We start from the raw sequence: 24166 nt of genomic DNA, 5'->3' as shown, positions 1-24166 counted from the left end.
AACCGTGTGGTAATCATCTACGTGTGTATAATGATGATTATCACCCAAAATTATTTTCTGGCGCACGTAGCGGACACGCACAATAAATGAAATTACTACCCGAGCCACATGGTAGCCGGGCGGTAACTCCAAATTGACGTGTGTACACGCCTACGCGGCTTAGTAAAAGGGCCTCTGACTATTGTGTTGAAGCTGAGAATCATGTGACAGGATCTTGGTATGGGTATCTATCATTAATACAGCAAGCAAAGATACCAATTGATCCAAAGAAGTGATAGCCAAATACGGCATTTTTATTCTAGTAACCAAAAAAAAAAAAATCAAATGATTTTTAGGGTAACTTGGAGGTTTGATTTTTGTTTTTGTGAGCATTTGGTTATACGTGTAATTTGCACACCCAGAATTCTCAAAACTTTTGCTGACTAGCAACCTTCTTGAGGATTCTGGCCTCTGCTGTCATTCAGTGGTTGCAGACTATAAAACTGCCCCCCCCCCCCCCAAATTTGTAATCATGTGGAGGGGGACCCAAATGTCCATTTTCAAAGGGAATCTTTTCCATTGAATTTCCATTTGAAATTTTTGAGCTAGTGGAGATTATGCATACTCCAGACTTGCTTTATAGCAAATGAAGAGTACAATCCTATTAAGTACTTAACTCCACCTACTCCCCCTCCCTGCCACCATCCCCAGCCCTGCGTTTTTTTGCCATAGCAAAATGTACATGTCCTGTTTCACATATGCATTTGACTGCTGAATAGAGGACAGATTTTTCAACCCAGGGAATTTATGCAGAAAACTGCTTAATTGCCTGGCCAAACGTCTTTGAAAATTGTCCCTCTGTATGATAAATAGCAGTTAGTTACATTTAAATGTTTAGAATTCATAAATTCATGCACCCAAATCATAAATTTTGACATGGGAAATACCTTAAAATAAAACCCCACCATTAAAGTTAACTTTTACCCACCGTTTGGAAATAATTAGAAGAGAAAAACCCCTCCATATTGAGGTTAACCAAAACCCTAAGACGAACATTTTCGAAAGGATGTCCATCTCACAGCCATTTTTGAACCAGAAAAACGTTGGGATTTCCTGTTTGAAAATACGTGAGAAGGACGTTCTTGCACTGAAATGTCCGAAATGAGTAGCCGTTTTCCAAAATATAATGTCCAAAATATAAACGCCAGAAAAGCAGGCACAAAAATGGCCACACAGACGTCCCTACAGAGCAGAGGGACACTTTAAACAACAGGACCCAGGTACACATCATACCTTAATTCATTTGTTATTGTGAGCCCTCCAGGAACAGACAAAAATCTACTGTACCTGAAGGTACACCACTGCAATAACCATCATGCTTGCAGTTATCTTATAAATTCAGGTACAGTGGTATTTCTATGTTCCAGGAGGGCTCACATATTTATACAGAGTTAAAGAGAGAGTTTCACCAGGGTCCCATTGTTGAAAGTTCACTGCAGTGACCACTAGGCTACTACTTACACTTGCTTGCTGCACAGTTAGGAATGGCCATAAATCCCTGAAGCTCTCATAGAGCCTGGTGTCTACTGTCAATTTCACTTTCTTAGGTGGGTGGGAGGGTGTCAGTAACCAGTGGGAGATGAAGGAGAGGGGGTCATGCCTTAATCCCTGCAGTGGTCAGCTGCTCAATCAGGAAAACATTTTGTACCCTGGACATGATTTAAACAGGTCTAGAGAAAAATGTCCTTTTTTGTTTTGCCTTGGACGTTTCTTTCTGTTCCATTATCACTGAAAGACGTCCTAATTTTGGGCCTTGCCTAGTTCCACCCAAAACATGCCTCCTTGCTGTTTTGATGAATTGCAGTGTAAAACATCCAAATTCTGCCTTTCGAAAATCACAGTTTGGACGTTTTCAAAGCAGATGGGCACTTTTTTTGGTCATTTTGAAATGTCCATCTGCTTTGAAAATGAGCCTCTAAGTGTTATGTACAATTCTTCCTTCAAATACAGTGACTTTTCTCTTTCTTTTTACAATGCAGGAACCACACAAGAAAATCTGGATAAACTAATCCAGCATGCACAGATCGTAGCTGATAGTGATATGATAGAAAACTGGAAATACCTTGGTGTGCCTATTATCTCCTCAGTAAGAAATGGTGAACCCTGTACAATGTATTCTTGCTTCTAACTGGATTTGAATAATTTTACCAGTTTTGTCTTGGCCACGATTTGCAGCCCTAGATGTAAAGTTAGTGTGCTGGGAATTCACAGAATATCTTTATCACTATAGTGGTTCTTGTATGGCTTTGCTTTCTTTTGCGCAGATAAAATAAATTTTTCAGATCTTTTTATATACTTTATATTCTAGTAAGACATTATAAGTTAACTCAGGTGGTATAATTGCTTAGCACTATGCCATGTGCTGTGCTCCTTACCTAATAAAAGCTGTGAGCAATGTGTTTCCAAACTGCAGTCTTTGTAGCCCTATAGATCATTATGCATTGCAGGCACGGTATTTTAATTTTAGATTTTCATTCTGTTTTCCAAGGATTATATCCCCATCCACTGAGGATCAGCAAGAAAAATATGATACAACCCAATTAAATACAATTAAAAAAAATGTAAAATACATTGTTTCAAACCAGTAAAAACCCATTACAACTTTTTTTGTTGTCACTGTTGTGCATAAAGGGGAAAAGCCTGAAAATTGAAATGGGGATAGGGAGATATTCAGAAACTTATTTGCTTTGCTTCATGTAGAGATGGTGCTATAAACTTAGGAGTTAATATTCAAAAGTTAGTTATCAGGGCAGCAGTACCTGCTACCTGAATAATTAGCGCTCACTGGGCCTAGACAGTGGTATTCAGCGGCATTACCCAGATACTGACACTGAATATCATACCTGACTGCCTCAGCACTATCCAGGTAGTGCTGGGGTAGTCCAGTGCTGGAGCCTGAGGCAGCGCAAGAGGTTATTCAGGGCTGGTACCCAAATAGCTTTCTGGACGAGTTAGGACACTTAGCTTTGTTTTGGTTAATTTCAATATGGAGGTGGTTTTAGCTTCTGTCCTAATGTGCCTGGATAGTTAAATGGCTACTGATACTGAATATTGTCGGTACCTGGATACCTTCTGGCAGCCATCCAGTATCTGTATATTCAGCACCAATATCTAGGAATGACCTGGCACTGAATATCTGGACATAAAAACCATGGCCAGCGTTTAAAATTAAACTCTGACCACCACAAGCTAAATATCACCCTCTTACATAATAGTATATTTAATTTCCAAGTCTAAGAATTTTTTTCTTATGTAAAGTCTGCCTCTCAGCTGCGTAAACCAGCCAGGAGGGAGCGGTCTCAAGATGACATGTTTCAGCTTTCTCGGTGGACTCCTGTTGTCAAGGATATTATGGAGGTAAGAGATTGGGGTTTACTATTTCTTTAAAATTGTTATAGATTTGTTTAATGTTGCTGACAGGAAAGTTTCCTGTGATTCAGAAATGGCAGAATTTAGGAAGGTAAGGTTATTCCACTCTTCGAAGAATAAGGTCTGGAGAGTGGTGCAGTGGTCCTTCAAGAAATTATCCATCTTTTTAACTTTCTAGCATAACCATTTTAATTACCTGGGAGGGGAGGGGAGGGGAGGGGAGGGGAACATCTCCAAATTGATTATTTGTGTGCATATAGTGGGCCTTTTACAAAGGTGCGCTAGCGCTTTTAGCACGTGCTAAAAATAAGCGTACACTAAACACTAGAGATGCCCATATAGTCCTATGAGCGTCTCTAGTGTTCAGCTTACGCTAAAAAGTGCTAGTGCATGTTTGTAAAGGACCGCAGCAATGATAGTGATGAACCTTACTCTTAAGTCCCAGGGTATATGGAGTATGATCTCGGTCTTTCAAATTTACTGCTGACTCGTGCCGTGCTAGAAGATACATCATAGGAGCCAGGAGGTACATGAGGAGATGTTTACGCTCATTTCTCCTATGTTCTATCCAAGCTAGTAGTCATTCCCCAGTCTACATCGGGCAGAAGGAAAAAGGGGAAGAGGGTTTTATGGACTTTTTTTCCAGGTGGGCAAAGCTGTACTTTGTACAGTAATAGAGGCTTCCTGAATCCCAGCACTAACTGACCATTAGGCATAACTGCCTATGCTGTTCAGTACAACAGCTGTGAATAGGCATGGGGATGGCAACTTGTACAGGTAAGTAGTTATAATACTGGATGGGTCACAAAGGTCTTTTCTGCCAACACCTACTATGTAATAAATAGAAATAAAGGAAAATAAAGTGATAGCTTGGACTAAATACATTTTTGACAAGCTTTCAAAGTCATAGCCGCCACATTCAGGTCAATTATGAGTAAAAGATGACAAAATCAATATATATATATATATATATATAGTGAAACATGAAAACCATTCCAGTGACAATCTTGAGGGGAAGTCGATGGGTTGGATTGACAGGGAGAAAAAGGGAGAGGTGATCCTGAAGCTGTGGACCTAAAGCAGAAGACTGCCTTCCAGAGTGGAGGAGTGGCCTAGTGGTTAGGGTGGTGGACTTTGGTCCTGAGGAACTGAGTTTGATTCCCACTTCAGGCGCAGGCAGCTCCTTGTGATTCTGGGCAAGTCACTTAACCCTCCATTGCCCCATGTAAGCCGCATTGAGCCTGCCATGAGTGGGAAAGCGCGGGGTACAAATGTAACAAAAAAAAAAGCTTGTCAAAAATGTATTAACTTTGTCCAATAAAAAGGTATTGCCTGATTTTCCTTTGTTTTGTTTTATTTCTGTTTATTACCCTTATGGTGGACTAACACAGCAACCACACTACCCTAACACTATGTCAGTATGTTGCTATGATACTATTCCCCAAATATCCATTTGGAGATCCCAAAGTCCTTATTGATAGGGAGGTCCACCACAGATTTGGGAGCTAGTACACTAGAATCCTGTGATCAACGAAATTGTATAGTACAGATTGTGGTAAGGGATGCTAAGGGAATGAGGAAAGAGAGCTGAGAGCTGTATGGGTTAGCTAGAATCCTTTCTAATATCCTTAGCGTATAGATTAGTACATGAGTGAAGAGAAGAAATTTTCATACTGTATACAGATATATCTGAAAAACACATGCTGCATTGTGCAGAGGAGATCTAGCATGAAATAATGCCACTACATTCATGCTCTCAAACAACGACATGATCTCACATACCAGCTCAGGGAAGGTGGATCCAAGCCCTTCTCAACTCTGAGTGATGGGATTCAGTAGCCCTTCTCTCCATTCGTGTAAACTAATAGCCACACAGGGGAGACCTGATCCTAGGAACAATGATCAGCACCTTCTTTTCTGTTGGTGCTGTTAGTGCTTTAAGAAGATCAGAATGGGAAATGGCAACACCGCCGGCAAAATAGGATATGTGTTGTTGCACCATTTGGGGCTGCGGTAACAGCCAGTGATGTGGGTCAGCATTTAGTAGGCAACGACTGGAGGGGTCCCAGCAGTGGAGAGTATGGTGAGAAACTGCCAGGGTCTCTGAAGTAGAGATCTGAAGCCTTCCTTTACACATCAAAGGTAAAGAATGCCACGAGTTGAGCAGTCAGCCTACTACTATCTTAGCTCCTCCCCTTATTTGGCCCTTATTATTATTATTATTATTGGAGATGAGGTGAACAGAGAGCGCAAAAATCTATGTTATCATGCTGAGCAGTTAAAAAGGACTGAGAGGGATGGATCCACTGATACACAGGCACGAACTCCCGCATATGCCCAGAATTCTTTCTAGGATTTTCAGGGCTCTGAGAGAGCAGATCTAAGCTGGTGCCCTTGTGGTGGTATCACCAATGTGTGGCTGATTATATCCTGGAGAGCATTGTTTTGTAACTATTAGCATGAAAAGTAACATTTTGAATTTAACAATGTGCAAGTTGGGAAATGTGAGTTTCAGTGGTTGACTCTAGCACTTGCAAAATAACAAATATCTGTGTCCTGTTAGAAACTAACATTAGGTGATCTGGATAGGTTGTGGATCTTTAGTCATCTGTTAAGGACAAAGTGATAAGAACTGAGATCCTTCCTGTGTTTTCTTAAGGGCATTTTATTTACCTACTAGCCTTTGAGCCCGTAAAAACGGGCTATTATAGGAAGGGGGGATTGAAAGGCCCGCCCCCGCCGCCAAGTTCGCCGCCCCCCCCCCCCCCCCACGAGCCGTCACCACCCACCTTCCACCCGGCCGGGCCCTCGCTCCGCTATTGAAACAGCGAGGGTCCGGGAACGCAGCACTGAGCTTTGTTGAGCTGCCGACGTCAGCCTTCGTTCTTCTTCTCTGCCTGTCCCGCCCTCGTGTGACGTAACGTCGTCGAGGGCAGGACAGAGGCAGAGAAGAAGAAGGAAGGGTGATGTCGGCAGCTCAGCAGAGCTTAGTGCTGCGTTCCCGGACCCTCGCTGTTTCAATAGTGGAGCGAGGGCCCGACTGGGTAGAAGGTGGGTGGCGGCGGCGACTCGGGTGGGGGGAGCGTTAGACGGCGGTGTCCCTCCCTCAGAAATGCGCAGTACAGACCCTCTGTGTTCCGCCCCCTGTCATCACGTATTGACGCGGGGGCGGGGCAGAGAAGGTCTCTACTGCGCATTTGCGAGTGAGTACGGTCACTCGCCGTTTATATGTTTGATGGCTACTGGATCTTTCGCCATACCCTGTTTAAAACTGTTAGAGCTTTAATCTGCTTTATATTTACTCTGTGAAAAAATGTAGTGTTCAAAAGGTATGTAGTTAAATTGGAAACAGCAAGATTTTATTGATGAGGTACTAATTCAATATTTAGTATAAGAAATGGAAATTGGCCTATTTTTATGTAACTGGTACAATAAATTTCTTTTTAACTTCAGAATTGTAGCTGCTTTCAAACTATCAGCTTCAGGCGAAATATAAATACTAACACTTGTATGGCGTCCATTGGCTAAACGTACACCTTTGTATTTCCTTCCAGGACGCTATTGAGAACAAACTTGATGCAAAAGAATGGATTTACTGCTCAGAATGCCCTGCAGCATGGAATGGTTCAGGGGCAGTAAGGTAAAATGAGAAATACTATTTTAGTAATTTTAAGGTACTTTTCACAGAACCTTTAGAATATATCTTATCCTGTAAGTGGGTTCAGGACATGATAAACACAAGCTTTCACAGTCCAGACTGTGAGCTAGCAGGGCCAGATGCCTCATCATCTGAAATCCGGAAGATTTACATGGAAGAGTGATACTGACGAGAGGAATGGGAAGACCAACAGTGGCGTGAAGAGCATGAATTCCAGCTGGAAATGGCTCGTATCCAACCCATCCTCTGTGCCAAAGCCAGAGACAAGATGTGCAACCCGAATCGGGCCCAACTTGTTTGTGCAGTTTGATGATAATCTATGTTAACCCTTTAACTCTTCTTTTGAGTTGTCTGGAAGAAGTTGTAGGAATGGACATATGTCATACTAATCTAGCAGTGGTTCTGGCTTTAGCATGAAGGATAGTAATCCATTATAAAAATCAGAGTGCCCTCAAAGGAAGATAAATAGCAGACTTATTCACAATCCGAAAACGCAGTTTATTTGCTTAGGGGTTGTGGTAACTATAAATTAAAGAAAGTTTGGAAATATTGACATCAATTTGAAGAAAATTATTTGTTTTATGGGATAGTATTAGGCCTGTGATGTGGTGTCTCCAATTGTACCCTTACTGTAAACAAAAAATGCTGATGCCTTGTTCTGCTTTGATTGCTTTATTATTAGAGTGAGTTACTAGTTTACATTGTCCCTTTCGTTCCATAACAGGTTGCTTAAATTTATGCATCAGTTGCGTGTGTAAATTTCTAGAATGCTGCCATCCACATGGCTGAGTGTACACTTCAATGGCAGCAGAGTGCTTAATCACTATTTTATAATTATGTGTTCAAATGGCATGGTACAAAGCTGTTAGATGGGTGCTCGTGGGAGGAGCATATGTGGGCCCATACCGTGTTTCCATGAAAATAAGACACTGTCTTATATTTATTTTTCCTCCCCAAAATGCGCTAGGTCTTATTTTCTGGGGGATGTCTTATTTTCTGGGAAACATCGGTCGCCCCCCCCCCCCCCCCACCCGAGGTCGCCTGGCCTCCCCTCCGTTGCTCCCGGAACTAACCTGAAGCTCCTTTTACCTTCGCAAGTTCGGATTCGGAGCAGCGAGCAACAGCAGGGCAGACCTCTCCTTCCTTCCGTGCCCTGCCCTCGCCTGATGTTATATTACGTCAGGCGAGGGCGGGACACGGAAGGAAGGAGAGGTCTGCCATGCTGCTGCTCCAATCCGAACTTGCGAAGGTGAAAGGAGCTTCAGGTTAGTTCCGGGAGCGACGGAGGGGGGGGCCCAGTGACCTCGGGTGGGGGGGTGGCTCTCGGCGGCCCTGCTTAAAAAAAAAGTTTGGTAGGTCTTACTTTTGGGGGGATGTCTTATATTTTAAATTTGCAGGAAAACCCCGGTAGGTCTTATTTTTGGGGTAGGTCCTATTTTCGGGGAAACACGGTAGGCAGGGTTGACATTTCTGTGGGAACTTACACTCGTAACTTACAGTTTCTGTAACACTTGCATATAGGTGCGATCATTTTCATGAGCCACAGATTGTCATAAATGTTTGCACCTGTTCTAATATTCTGTACGAACGTTTGCTCACACAAGTGTCTTTATCGAATAGGCTCACTACATGCATTATTCAGCCGCCTAAATGGAAGCACCCTGTTATGCGACTCACTCCTGTATTTTAACTCATCGTGATTGAGTTGAGAAGTAAAATGTAAACACTGAATCAGGAGTATGTGGGGAAAATTGTAAGTGGGAGGGTTTATTTTAGGAAAAAATGTATGTATGAAAACTTTGTATTTTTTTTAAAACCTGCCTTGAACCTTTAACAAAGAGGGCTGTGAAATGCCAAACTAAATTAAATTATTAAAATCAATAGTCTTTAACAAATGTCATTACGACCTTTATTTAATATTAGCTCAAAAGGCTAATTGCATGCTATTCTTCAAAGGATTGTTTGTCTGGTTTTGTCTGCTAGTGCTCGCCAGAAATACAAGACTAATATGGCTGATGACCGAAAGAATGAGCCAAAGTTGATCATTTTTATTCTTGGGGGAATGACATACTCTGAGATGCGCTGTGCTTATGAAGTCACTGAGGCCATCAAGTCCTGTGAGGTTATTATTGGTAAGTCACAGCTCCTACTTCACAGCTGATTGTTGCCTGACTGGATTATTAGTAGGACAAAAACAAATGATGAAAAAAAAATTGAATATTTTGTTAAAAAAAGCTTGCCTTTTAAAACAAACTTATGACACATCCTTTGTGCTTCTCTTAGTGAGTTATTTACTTTCTGCAAGTGGGAATCTACATCTGCATCAGGGTTGACTTTTGTGTTACAGGTTGATTTTCCAATATAAACACGCAGATAGCATACTAGCATTAAGTCCCTATGCTTGCAGGACAGGATAAACTGTTAACAGAAGCACATAGAAGTTGGAAAAGAACCTCTCATTTGCTTTTCAAGGGAATAAGGGGAGTCAGTACAAAGAGACATGCTTTAAATTAATCATTTGTGTTTTAAATTATGGGAAAGGATTTCTTTGCATAGTAAAAGTGATACTTTACTTTTACCAGAACCATTTTAACTTGTAATGTTGAATGTTGTGACATTAATTTACAAACTTGCTTCTGGAACTTAATTATAACTTGCCCCCCCCCCCCCCCCCCAAAAAAAAAAAAAAAAAAAAAAACATTTTGTTTGTGATATAATACTCATGATTGGTTCTCTCAGGCAATGTGCAAGTTTACAGGGAGGCTGTCAAATAAAAGGTACTGCAGTTTTATACCAATTGCTTTGCGCTTTCTGTTTTGACAAGGTTCCTATATCAGAGTAACACCTTCATCTTTCCAAGTATTATGAAGTATACATGATGGAAAGTATTCCTAATCTGTTAGCATTCAGAGAACCAAGGCCTTAAAGAGCCAACTGTTACTCACTCTGGTACAAAGAGTTGCAGAACTATGAAAAATGTTGATAGTCTAACAGTGTCACGATAATATTGTGAACTGAATTGTTTTCACGCTCAACATTTACATATGAATCACAAACTTAAATGGGAAAAAAGGAGGTGAAAATAGAAATTGGGATTTGAACAATAGGTTTTAAACAGGTTGAGAAGTAAAGGAAAAAACAACTCCATTACTTTCAATGTTACTACTTCATACAAGAATGTAAACTGTCCACGGATAGCACTATGTATGCTTGTTTTTCCTGCCTACACTCAGGGATAATGCCATGGATGTTTGTAGGATCCTGCCAAGCACTGCCCATCATTTTATAATCATGCAGTGCTGCTGCATAATGGAATATCATTGTTTTAGCTTCTAATATGTAACAGTTTTATGACTCATGTACGGGATATATTATAATTTGTTGGACAACTCTGGTTTAATTTTGTAATCTTCTCGCTGTGATTTTGGTATAGCCTCTTGATAAGCTATTTTCAAGAGATCCAGCAAAAGACTCTATGCCCATATAATCCAGAGGAATCTGTCTTATTTGAGGAGCTGTAACTCAGCTATGGTCCATTTTTGTCCTTACTAGCACACGCAGGGTGAAATTTCTAAACAAAGACCATCTTTTCCTAAAATACACAGGAGAGTACTCTCACAAGTAATAAGTCTCTTTAGACGTGTATGCTTGCTTTTAGTTCGGAAAGAGAGAGCTTCCAACAGCAACCAATTACTGCTTAAATATTCTGTGTAGATGACCTCCCTGTAAGACCTTCATTGGTTTCTCTTTAATTTTTTAACCCCCTGTCAAATCATACCCAACCTATTCTCTCAATTTAATAGTGTAGCAACTAGAATAACATGGGGACAAAGTTTGTCCTTGCCCCGTCCCCGCAGGTTCTGTCTCTGTCCCCACCACATCTCTGCAGGTTCTGTCTCTGTCCCCACCACATCTCTGCAGGTTCTGTCTCCATCCCCATCCCTTCCCCTCCCTGCAGGTTCTGTCCCCATCCCTTTGGGGTCTATCCTCATCCCTTTGGGCTCTATCCTCATCTTCAGAAGCCTCGAGCACTTATGATTTTTATATTTAAATCTTTTTATTAAAGTTTAAAAAGGAAAAATATGCTGTGCAACTGTTGTTTATAAATCACAAATACAAAACAATAATAACAATGAGCAACTATAATAACCCCCCCCCCCCCAACCACCACCCTCTACCTTTCCAACCCCAACAGTAACGGACTTCTATTACACCAAGGAATCCTAATCCACCCTGTTAAAATGTCCAGGGGTACAAAATACAACCCATTTTGTATGCCCTTGTGGGGGAGAAATATGCCCTATGAAGCATTGTTATGATTTTTTAATCTATGGATGAATAAGTCATCATCAATCTCAGGATTCAGTCTAGCGCTCCTGTCTTCCATAGTCCTTTCTGCAATAGAAAATGTCTTAGAAGATGTGCTGGTAGCAGGAATTTACAGGATCTCCCATGCAGATTTTTCTAGTTCTGCCCAACATGTTTTTCCAAAAAATCAAAATATCATTGTCTGCATCACTCAAACATAAACAGTCCAGTTCATTAACAGGCTTCAAAATAGAAAATGACAGGGGACAAAGTTTGTTCCCATCTCCATGGGCTCGGTCCCTGTCCCCCATCCTCGTGTCATTCTCTAGTAGCAACCTCCTAGCTCTCAAGAATAGACCATATAGTTCAAGAGTCTTTGAATGACCTTTCCGCTCCCAGGTCTTCAGACTGACCAGCTACAGTTGGCTAAGTCAGTCTGTCAGAGCCCCACCCTTGGTGTAGCTTCCACTTCAGAAAAAGTTTACTATCCTCAATGCTGTATAAAAGAAAAAGTTCATCTGGGTTTGATTAAGATAAGTTCAACTACTTAGGCTGCACTCTGCCAGTTCTCCAGCACCCCCATTTCCTTTCCTTCTAGGGGTTCCTGGTAGTTTCCTGTTGTCTCCAGTTCATCCTCCTCAGCAATCTCACTATCCTTAGTGCCTATCGGTGGAAAAGGAGTGGCCTAGTGGTTAGGGTGGTGGACTTTGGTCCTGGGGAACTGAGGAACTGAGTTCAATTCCCGGCACAGGCAGCTCCTTGTGACTCTGGGCAAGTCACTTAACCCTCCATTGCCCGCCGCATTGAGCCTGCCATGAGTGGGAAAGCGCAGGGTACAAATGTAACAAAAATAAAATGGTTGGAGGTTGCCTTATATGGCTCCAAGGAAACTGGAGCTTCTCCTCTAAGGTGATGGGTTCCCCTTTTAATGCAGGGAGTGGCCTAGGTGGTACCTTAGAACCGCCCCACCCCTAGTTCTGCACTTAAAGTAGGGGTAGTAAAGTTTACTTTTTTAGACAGTTACAGTATCAGTGCTGTAATTTCTTCTTGTGTATAGGTATCTTCCAATGCAGATGTTATCAACCAGTGTGCTGCAGGGAAAGCTGATGGGCAGCAAAACTTGTTATGCCAACAGAAGAGTGGAATGCGGTCCAGGTAGACAATGGATCCCGTGGATCTCCCTAGTACTACCTTAAGAGTGGACCATTGTTCCGTTTTGACTGCTGCTGCCACTGCTTTCAGAATGTGGTGAGCAGGATATGACAGAGTACATTAGCCCAGAGGTTCACCAAAACAGCAGTCCTCTGTTAAGGTCGTACTCAGATGGTCTGGGAGTACAAGGAGGATACGGGGGGGACTCCCGATGCATGCTGAATAGTAACGGCATGAAAACTTGACGACAGTCCACATTTAGATGATTTGAAGGTATTAATATTAGGATCTGTGAAGATTTCAAACAGGATCTGGGAGAATCTGTTGGATCCATGGGATCCCTTGTTCCACTGGAATGGGTCACAGTTGTTGTTGCCAATCTTGCTCTCTGTATCCTATCCATCCAGCAGTGAAGAAAAATGTTCTCTGATTTGTTTTAAATGTACTACTTTGTAGCTTCATCGCATGCCCACCTAGTCCTAGTATTTTTGGACAGCGAACAGATGCTTCACGTCTACCCATTCAACTCTACTCATTATTTTATAGACCTCTCGTATCACCCCTCAGCCGCCTTTTCTCCAAGCTACAGCGCCCTAGCCGCTTTTAGCCTTTCCTCATAGGGAAGTCGTCCCATCCCCTTTATCATTTTCGTCGCCCTTCTCTACGCCTTTTCTAATTCCACTATATCTTTTTGAACACAATATTCGAGGTGCGGTCACACCATGGACCAATACAAAGGCATTATGATGTCCTCATTTTTGTTTTCCATTCCTTTCTTAATAATACCTAACATTCTATTTGCTTTCTTAGCCGCAGCAGCACACTGAGCAGAAGGTTTCAACGTATCATCAATGATGACACCTAGATCCCTTCCTTGGTGTGTGACTCCTAACGTGGACCTTGCATGACATATCTATAATTCGGGTTCCTCTGTCCCACATGCATCACTTTGCACTTGCTCACATTAAACATTGTCTGCCATTTCCAGGCTCATAAGGTTCTCTTGTAATTTTTCACAATCCTCCCGCAATTTAACGACTTCGAATAACTTTGTATCATCAGCAAATTTAATTACCTCACTAGTTGCTCCCATCTCTAGGTCATTTATAAATATGTTAAAAATCAGCGGTCCCAGCACAGACCCCCTGGTCTCACAGGTGCCAGCTCTATGGGTGCTGTGGGTGTCTGAGGACCCCCAGTATTTTTCCTTTTAAGACTGTAGATCTGGGACAACAAGCTCCTTGCTGCAAAGCTACAGGAAAACACAGGAAGGAAGTACTTCTGTATCCTAGTTACTGCTCCTGCAGTCTGTTGGCTGGCTGGCTCCCTGCCTCCTGTGCTAATGGGGAAGGCAAGTGCTGCAGACAAACACTGACAAAAGGAACAGACATAAAATTGTCATGCCAATAAAGTTATGTTGCCAAAGTAATACCTATAGCAGTTAAGGTGAAAAAGAGGTATGGGAGAGGAATAAAGGGGGCAAAGGAGGGGTGAAGGCAGTGGAAAGGGTCACTGGTTAGGAGAATCAGTGCTGCTCTGGAATGCTGGAAGAGGCAGAAAGGAGCTGTAAAGGAAAAAGAGGCTGGGTAATGGGGACAGGGACTGATAGTGGAGCTGTGAGAGTCAGAGGAACTTGGGGAGAGCATGGGCTGTGTGGGAGAAGGTTGCTAGCAGGAGACGTGATCTAGGAGAGAGAAAGAAGAGCAGTCAGAGGAGAGACAAGTTGCAGACAGAAGAGGAGGAGCTGAAAGAAATGGAGAGTAGCTGTGGGGGACTGGGAAAAAACAGCAGCTGAGGGAAAGGTGGAGAGAACAGACGTGAAGTGGAGGAGGGAGTAAGACTAGAAGAAAGTGAGATGAGAGAAATATACATAGAGGAAAGAGAAATGAGGATGACTGGAAGAGAATCCTTAAGGGACTTGAGGACAGAGAGAAAATTAAGATCAAGTAGAGACAGAGGACTGAATTTAAACTGCAGACACAAAGATTGGAAATTGTTTAAGATTTTAGTAAAGATTGCTGTGTTAGTGGCTTTTTGCCCTTCTCCAGTCCTGTAGTCACTAGAATTAATATGTTATTTTACTGGAAGGACATAGGGGAGCGAGCAGGAGGGGATTGTGCCAGTATTTGATGCCATAGTCTGAAAAATATCTTTTCTTTGGCAGCTGTATAATGCAGAGACCTATGACTGAGTCTCAGATTGAAAGGGGGAATAAGAGAATAACACCATCTCCATTTTTTCACAAAAATATAACAGTCATGCCCTTGTTACATCTTATGGGAGACAGTGGTGTTGGAATAAGTGGGCTCATTATGCTGCTTTGTCCCTAAGAAATAGCATGACAGCAGCAGGAAGAGGTTACAGGAGAGATGGGTGGAGTTTGGAAGGGGGTAAGGGGTTCTTCATTTGGTTTTTCTCTTGGCTCAGTTACTAAATCCATGGCTTTCCATTCTCCCAGCACAGCTCTGCTACAGTCTAGCTTTTGGTGTGTGTGACTTGTGCGATTGTGCAGGGCACCACGAATGAAGGCATACTTATGTAGTGGTGTTTGCCACCCCCATCATGTGTGGACCAGGGAAAGAGGAGCTAATGATGCTGGGTAGAGAATAGAGGAAAAAGAAGGTGATGTTTGGCAAAAGGAAAGAGTAAGAGGGATGTTGTGCTGGAGTCACCACTATTATTAAGTTTTTGTGTGTGTGTGTGTGTGTTTTGCCGGGTTCTTGAAGCCTGAATTGGCTGCTGTCGGAGACAGGATGCTGGGCTTGATGGACCCTTGGTCTTTTCCCAGTATGGCGGTGCTTATGTGCTTATTAAAGGAGGGAGCATTGTGCCAAAGCTGTTAACCACCAAATGAGGTTCCAATTTCCATTTAGGAGACGTGTTAACTCAGCTCCTCAAGCCAACAGCTTACTCTGTGACTGTTAGAGCTTTAGCAGGTGGGCTGGCACACAGTGGGTTAACATGAATGTATGCCTTTGGGTTCACCGATTTCCTGCTCAGCATGTGATCTATGTGGGGTTTCAGTCTGAGGGCAGGAAGCTGTGGAGCAGCTGATTGCTGAACTTCCAAGGTTTGTGCATGCAGGTGATATAGAGCAGTTCATAGGGCCTTTCTGGAAGTGGGACCACTATTGTATTTCAGTCTGTGAATACTAGCTATGAATGGTGTCTGGAGCTCTGGGAAGCAGGAGTAGGAATATGATCCTTGCCAGGAAGGATGGGGATAAAAACATTTGATAAATGCAATGAATCTGCTTAGGGGGGGTATGAGGAATGGATGATCCTAGCCTGCAGTGGAGGGGCACTGATGAAGGTAGAGTGAGAGGGAACTTAATGGTGGTGGTGGTGGGGGGGGGGGGGGGGATATTAAGCATCCTATCCCAAAACAAACATCAAACTGCATTGAGAGAAAGAGAAGTGAGGGAAAAACAGAATAAGACAATGAGAGGAGGAAGAAAACATTAAGGCGGGGGGGGGGGGGGGGGACTAAGAAAGAAGTGGGGATAATCTGAGAGAAAATAAAGTGTGTGGTGGGCATAGTTTAGATAGGGAAGAGGGACTATTGAGGACTGGCTGGGAGGGGGAGAATATGGGTTGTATAGATGGGCCAGGGTGGACTGGAAGGCATAGTGTGAGTGTGGTGTAGATGGGCTGGGAATAGGATGGTAAACAGTGGTGGTGATGGGGTTGCAGAGGAAAAGAGACTGGTGGGACCTACAGTGCTACCCCTAGCATATCTTTTATCCACAAGTCGTCCTTATGTGTGCACCATCTGCTGTGCTCTTCATTTAGCCTGACCAGTTATGGTCACAATCCACCATTTTTAATTTCCTTTATATGAACTTGGTCATTTGTGCCAAGTTGAGCACCCCGAATTATTTTGAAAAGTTGGCTCCTATGGTTGGTCTGAAGTAAAATACAAACTCCCCAATATAACAATCAAAGAACATGGGGGGGAAGTATAATCAGTGTGACCAAACCCTCAATCCCTTAACTCTGTAGAAAGAGACACAGGGGCATCAGCCATCAATGAAAACAGCTATAATACCTCTTATAGCCTATGCTATTTCAAGTCAAAGCTTGTATAATAGCTTAAATCATCTACCAGAGTGCTCATATAATACATTCCAAAATTGTTATTGAATCCTTCATACTTTAAAAATATCAATTTAGTTGTCGGTGTAGTATCAAGGGGTCCACTTATCTTTAGTTGTGCTAACCGCACTATGTACTAGCAACTGAGAGTACATTACCCGACGCCCACTACAAATAATGGTGTTTCGGTCAGCTAAAGACCTGCATCCGGGATTTGCCTTTTAGCAGATTAGCCTTTTATCACCAAAGTGGAATACACTGCTGTCTTTCCCAGTGAATGCCGCTTTGGTGATTTTAGAATTTTCAGATTGCTGCGACTGCTAAAAGGAAAACCCCAGATGCAGGTCTTTAGCTGACCGAAACACCATTATTTGTAGTGGGTGTCGGGTAATGTACTCTCAGAAGTTGCTAATACATAGTGTGGTTAGCACAACTAAAGATAAGTGGACCCCTTGATACTACACTGACAACTAAATTGATATTTTTAAAGTATGAAGGATTCAATAACAATTTGGAATGTATTATATGAGCACTCTGGCAGATAATTTAAGCTATTATACAAGCTTTGATCTGAAATAGCATAGGCTATAAGAGGTCTATAGCTGTTTTCATTGATGGCTGATGCCACTGTGTCTCTTATTCTGAACATTGCACATCATGAACAGTGTTAACTGTTAAGGGATTGAGGGTTTGGTCACACTGATTATACTTCCCCGTGTTCTTTGATTCCTATGGTTGGTCTAACAGCACTGAGGAGATCCCATGCTGTTCCGAGTTCAGATTGAAGTTGGCAGAGAATGAGGCAACAGCAAGTAAGAAGCCAAACTTGCCCAATTCATCTTTCACTGGAAGTGATGCCAGTGTAGGAGAAAGTTATGGTTCCAGGGTATGTCTAACCATGGAATTGCAGCTTCTAGAGATACTAATATATCATCTGTTTAACATTAGTTTATTTGACTATGAAACTGAAGTAACCCATCAGAAGGCAGACAGAATGACAGAAATTGTTTTAAATAAAAGATCTGATAGTAATACTCACAGAGCATCTAGTACAGTTTATCATGCTTGGGTATTTCAGATTACTTAATTTTGAATTTCACACCTTACAACACACCAGAGGGATGGTGTGCAGTAAAGCACCTCAAATAAGCAACAGAAGGCAGTATATATACACTTACTAAAATATTGTTTTTATTGTACCAGGTTCAACTCACATTTTGACACCTGAAAGACTACTAGATGACATGAAGGCACTCAGTAAACCCAAAGTGACCCAGGATACCTTCTCCTCTTATAATCGAATATAGAACCAAGCATCATTGTATCTTGATTCTGTCTTAAGCTGCACTGTATTCAAAAGAAAAATCGCTGCCTGTAATTAAATATGTATATATTTTTACAGAGTATATAGAGTAATGTCTTCAATATTGAGTATCTCACACCTACTCAGAGGGGTTGGAAAAAATTCCATAACTCATACTCCCCCTACTTGTTAAATATTGCAGCTGTTTGTCCCTGAATACCAGCGTGGTATTGTGATTCATATGTGGACAGTATTTTACTAACCATAGATTTCTAAAATGTGTAGTTACCAGAAGATTTTTAATAGCCTTAAGATATGCTAAAACCAAGAAGATGCTGTCTGCCCAGTTTGCATATGCTGGATCTGGTATATGTAGATTCTCCAATAATTATGAAATCATATTGCTTTCTAAACATTGTTGGAATCCATTCCGTTTAAAGAAACAATATTAGCTTTCCAAAGGTAAAACTTTTACGTGCAACTGATCTGAATGGTAATTATGTGTGGTTGCAACTTTTGCCTTGAGTGGGTCACCCTCTTGAGGCGTGTACAGTATGTTCACTGAGTTTGGCTTATTAGTAGAAAGTGAAAATATTTTCTACTCTGATACTGTAATAGACTGTTATATGCTTTACTCAAAATAAAGAACTTTAAAAATGTTCTTGTTTTGATAAACTGGGTTTCGGGTTTTGAGGCCTTTATGATTGTAGTACAGAAGAGACGTTGAGCATTCTAACTTTCTGCCTGATTCTTAGTGAACTGTAATCATATACGAAGAGGTACTAGTTATATTTTCTGGACAAGCATAGATGGTTCAAAATGAGCCTTTTGAGGTTTGTAATCACCGATTATCGGTTGTTAGTGGCAATTAGGTACACGCATAACTGTATTCTATAACCTGTATGCACAATTGTATATGCTATGTAAACAAATGTGCACTCAAGATTATTGAATGGGGGGGGGGGGGGGGTCAATGTTCTTTCAGTGTCACAGGCCAATGTCTGCCATGTATATGGGATGCCATATGGTGCTTTGGTATTAGAGAAAGCACTAATGGGTTCTAAAATTCTAATGGAATCAGCACACACACCTCTACCAAACCTCATCTTCCACCTTCATTTTGGACTGTAGTACAGGGATGATGTTCAAATGTCACCTGTCCAGAAGTGTGCTGTAGGCACTAATCAAAAGATTGGATTTATAGGACTTTGGTAGTTATGCCCTAGTAGGGTCAAGAAACACTGATGGAGTAGTGCAGTTGGTAACTTGTGGCTGGAGCCTGTCAAAAGCACTAGTTAGTCTGGTTAAAACAAGAGACACCAAAGAAAGACCATGATCAAGTTCACTCCTAAACTTACCACATAGCTAGTGTTGTACCTTTAAATATGTTGCAAATCTAGCACCTTTTCACAATTACATTCTCTTAAAAAATGTAATAAAATAGCAAAAGACCTCTATGAATGTACTTTATTGAAATAAATACAAAAACTAACAATATGGGAATTCTTCTGTTATGTCTGTTTACATCAAAAAGTAACGTGGATCATCCAAATACATTAATTGACCACATCTAAGGTTTGTTGGCAGAAGTGGAGGAAAAGCTTCGTACTACCGTTGCTCTACACGGTATAGTAACCAGAATCTTAAGAAAGAAGTGCAGAACGTTAAAAAAGTAATCATCAGCTGAAAAACCTCCTAACAAAAGTTAACACAAACACAGAACAATGTCAAAAAAATTACTTATCTGTACTGTGTGGATTGCACTGGCTATTGTAGTGCTGCTCTCTTATGGGGTGAGGTCCCAACAGACCCGTTTCGCTTAGGCTTCTTCAAGAGTCTAAACAGTAAGATAAAGGAAATCATTAGAGCCAAAAAACAATCCTTCAGAAAGTGGAGAAGAGAACCAACTGAAAGTAACAGGATAGATCATAAGGAATGCCAAGCCAAATGCAAGCGGAGATAAGGAGGGCAAAAAAGGACTTTGAGAAGAAATTAGCGTTGGAAGCAAAAAATACATAGTAAAAATTTTTTAGATACATTAAAAGCAGGAAACCAGGCCAAAGAGTCGGTTGGGCCGCTGGACGAAAATGGGGTTAAAGGGGCGATCAAGGAGGACAAAGCCGTAGCGGAGAAATTAAATGAATTCTTTGTTTCGGTCTTCACCGAGGAGGATTTGAGGGGGACACCGGTGCCGGAAAGAATATATGAAGCGGGGGAGTCGGAGAAACTAAACAAATTCTCTGTAACCTTGGAGGATGTAATGGGTCAGTTCAGCAAGCTGAAGAGTAGTAAATCACACCGGGACCTGATGGTATTCATCCCAGAGTATTAATAGAACTAAAAAATGAACTTGCGGAGCTACTGTAGAAATATGCAATCTGTCCCTAAAATCGAGTGTAGTACCGGAAGACTGGAGGGTAGCCAATGTTACTCCGATTTTTAAGAAGGGTTCCAGAGGAGATCCGGGAAATTATAGACCGGTGAGTCTGACGTCGGTGCCGGGCAAGATGGTGGAGGCTATTATTAAGAATAAAATTGCAGAGCATATACAAAAACATGGACTGATGATGACAAAGTCAGCACGGATTTAGTGAAGGGAAGTCTTGCCTCACCAATCTAATGCATTTTTTTGAGGGGGTAAGCAAACATGTGGACAATGGGGAGCCGGTTGATATTGTATATCTGGATTTTCAGAAGGCGTTTGACAAAGTGCCGCACGAAAGACTCCTGAAGAAATTGCAGAGTCATGGAATCGGAGGTAGGGTATTATTATGGAGTAAGAACTGGTTGAAAGATAGGAAGCAGAGAGTAGGATTGCGTGGCCAGTATTCTCAGTGGAGGAGGGTAGTTAGTGGGGTCCCGCAGGGGTCTGTGCTGGGTCCGTTGCTTTTTAATGTATTTATAAATGACCTAGAGATGGGAATACTAGTGAGGTAATTAAATTCGCCGATGACACAAAATTATTCAGGGTCGTCAAGTCGCAGGAGGAATGTGAACGATTACAGGAGGACCTTGCGAGACTGGGAGAATGGGCGTGCAAGTGGCAGATGAAGTTCAATGTTGACAAGTGCAAAGTGATGCATGTGGGTAAGAGGAACCCGAATTATAGCTACGTCTTGCAAGGTTCCGCGTTAGGAGTTACGGATCAAGAAAGGGATCTGGGTGTCGTCGTTGATGATACGCTGAACCTTCTGCTCAGTGTGCTGCTGCGGCTAGGAGAGCGAATAGAATGTTGGTGTTATTAGGAAGGGTATGGAGTCCAGGTGTGCGGATGTTATAATGCCGTTGTATCGCTCCATGGTGCGACCGCACCTGGAGTATTGTGTTCAGTACTGGTCTCCGTATCTCAAAAAAGATATAGTAGAATTGGAAAAGGTACAGCGAAGGGCGACGAAAATGATAGTGGGGATGGGACGACTTTCCTATGAAGAGAGGCTGAGAAGGCTAGGGCTTTTCAGCTTGGAGAAGAGACGGCTGAGGGGAGATATGATAGAAGTGTATAAAATAATGAGTGGACTGGATCGGGTGGATGTGAAGCGATTGTTCACGCTATCCAAAAATACTAGGACTAGAGGGCATGAGTTGAAGCTACAGTGTGGTAAATTTAAAACGAATCGGAGAAAATTTTTCTTCACCCAACGTGTAATTAGGACTCTGGAATTCGTTGCCGGAGAACGTGGTACGGGCGGTTAGCTTGACGGAGTTTAAAAAGGGGTTAGATAGATTCCTAAAGGACAAGTCCATAGACCGCTATTAAATGGACTTGGAAAAATTCCGCATTTTTAGGTATAACTTGTCTGGAATGTTTTTACGTTTGGGGAGCGTGCCAGGTGCCCTTGACCTGGATTGGCCACTGTCGGTGACAGGATGCTGGGCTAGATGGACCTTTGGTCTTTCCCAGTATGGCAACTACTTATGTACTTATGTACTTATGTACTATCCCTGAAATAGCCGAAAACAGAAAAATTATTATTTTACTCATTATTTACCCGTTTCGCCATTTTACTTTTGTCTTGTGGGCCTCACTTTGCTTTAAGAAGATGAAAGTAAAATGGAGAAACAGGTAAATAATGAGTAATGTAGGCGGCACCCTGACAAAAAAGCCAGACAAAACAGCCTTGTAACAAAATAGCCCTAACAAAATGGCCCCTCCAACAAAATAGCCCCCTAGAAAAAATTAATACCACAAAAAAAGATGATAAACTAGAAGTGAAATCTTCACTGATAAAGACTCCTACCAGCATTGCATTGTATAAAGCATATATAAGTATATAAAATTCTATAGCCTACCAACTGGTATTCACGATCTGTTCTCTGTTTAAGGGAAACTATTTTTCCATCAACATGCTAATTAAAAAACCCCAATATTGTTATCATTATTGTCACCTTATCCCGTTGACAAGGTAAGATTACTAGGGGGAAAAATGCATGTTCTGGGCAGCCTGATCAGGCCCTTTTGTCAGTGGGACTAAATAGTGCTCTGGTCTCCCTTCAGCCTAACCAATGAGTAAAATAAAAAATCTGACTGAGCTGTTACATCTGTGTTTTAGTATTTGAAAAACGAATTATAATTTTGATTTATAGCAAAGTTTGGTTTCTACCTTCCATTCCTGTGTTGGGAATTAAATTTCATGTGCATGTTATGCTACTAGTGTTGCTAGAAGATAGGAAGCAAAGTAGCTGTATTTACAGTAGCTCTCTCTTTTTTTATTTATTAAAATTTATGAACTGCCTGCCCAGAAAACCTCCATGTTACTCACAAGCTTACATACATATGTAATCAAATATGATCTCACAATAACATATAAATAGAACCTTAAATGTAAAATCATACTAAAAGTAGAAATCATAAAAATGCTTTCTGGAGTAACCAGGTATTACACACTTTACAAAAGGCAAGATAAGTAAGTCCTAAATGGATCTCCTTTGGAGCCACATTCTGCAATTCTTTTATTCTTCTGTTATATGAACATCTCACATCTGTACAGAGTAGAAAAGCGAGCAATTAACCAGTTTGAAAATTCTGTGAGCTTTTGCCAGATCTGCTGAAATGGCTTGTACCATTCGTTCTGTGGTCTTCTTCATACTGTTTGCAGTCTCTATGGCTTGATCCAAATGGAATTCAGAATCTGCTGGTGCAAACACAGTTTGTTACTAGAACTGGAAAGCATATTGTAATGGTTGCAACTATTCTGCTGAAGGCCGAATAAAGATTCATTTATATTTGAATTCTACATCTACCTACTTGCAGAACACTTTTTAAGCTATTTTTTTTAAAGATGGCTTTGGTTTATATTCTTCCTTTTATCATGAAATCAGCTGCCATGTTAGTGAAATATTGGTTTCCATCAACATCCATATGCATTCTTTATTTTTGATGGCGTTGTTCTGCCCTCACTACATGTGTGCATGTTATAGCTGTTTACATTTGAAGTCCAGGTGTATTTTGAACTACTGGTTGTCTTAGTTCCTGATTAGTTTGTAGTTTCACTCTCATTGGTCACCTCCCTAGGCATGTGAACCCTGCGCCTACTGTCACATATTCTTTGCTTATTGGCTGGTGTCTGGCTCATGTCTGCTGGCTAAGTAGTCCTCCCCCCATAGACTGCAAGAAGAGAAGCAACACAGTTAAGGGGTCCTTTTACTAAGCTGTGGTAAAAAGTGGCTTGCAGTAGTGTAGGCGGCACCCTGACATAATAGCCCTGACAAAAAAGCCCATACAAAACAGCCTTGTAACAAAATGGCCCCTCCCACAAAATAACCCTTGACAAAATAGCCCCCTAGAAAAAATTAACACAAAAAAAGATGATAAACTAGAAGTGAAATATTCACTGATAAAGGCTCCTACCAGCATTGCATTGTATAAAGCATATATAAGTAAATAAATTCTATAGCTACCAACTGGTATTCATGATCTGTTCTGCTGTTTAAGGAAACTATTCTTCCATCAACATGCTAATTAAAACCACCCCAATATTGTCATCATTATTGTCAAACCTTATTCCCGTTGGACAAGGTAAGATTATTAGGAAAAAATGCAGTGCCATATTCTGGGCAGCCTGATCAGGCCCTTTTGTCAGGGGGCTAATTGTGGGCAGGCTGTTTTGACAGTGGCTGTTATGTCAGGGGCTTTTTTGTTTGGAGCTTTTTTGTCGGTGGCCATTTTGTCAAGGCTATTTTGATCGGGGTACCAGTGTAGGCAAGTGTATTGGACACGCACCAGGCCAGTTTTACCACATCTGC

At 41.6% G+C, this 24166-nt stretch overlaps 1 protein-coding gene across 1 annotated transcript in view; it reads left to right on the top strand.

Annotated features, from left to right (window-relative positions):
* The window catches only part of STXBP3 (syntaxin binding protein 3), a 113531-nt gene extending 94947 nt beyond the window's left edge, over positions 1–18584 (top strand). Inside the window, exons 15-19 of the mRNA XM_030206194.1 lie at positions 2019–2125; positions 3298–3396; positions 6963–7048; positions 9050–9198; positions 17824–18584. Coding sequence (XP_030062054.1) covers positions 2019–2125; positions 3298–3396; positions 6963–7048; positions 9050–9198; positions 17824–17927 — 545 coding nt within the window. The 3' untranslated portion in view covers positions 17928–18584. The remainder of the gene's footprint in view (positions 1–2018; positions 2126–3297; positions 3397–6962; positions 7049–9049; positions 9199–17823) is intronic.
* The last annotated feature ends 5582 nt before the right edge of the window (positions 18585–24166 follow it).

The sequence above is a fragment of the Microcaecilia unicolor genome, chromosome 6, assembly GCF_901765095.1.
Source record: "Microcaecilia unicolor chromosome 6, aMicUni1.1, whole genome shotgun sequence".
NCBI classification, from domain to species: Eukaryota; Metazoa; Chordata; class Amphibia; order Gymnophiona; family Siphonopidae; genus Microcaecilia; species Microcaecilia unicolor.
This window is presented reverse-complemented; position numbering and strand designations above follow the sequence as displayed.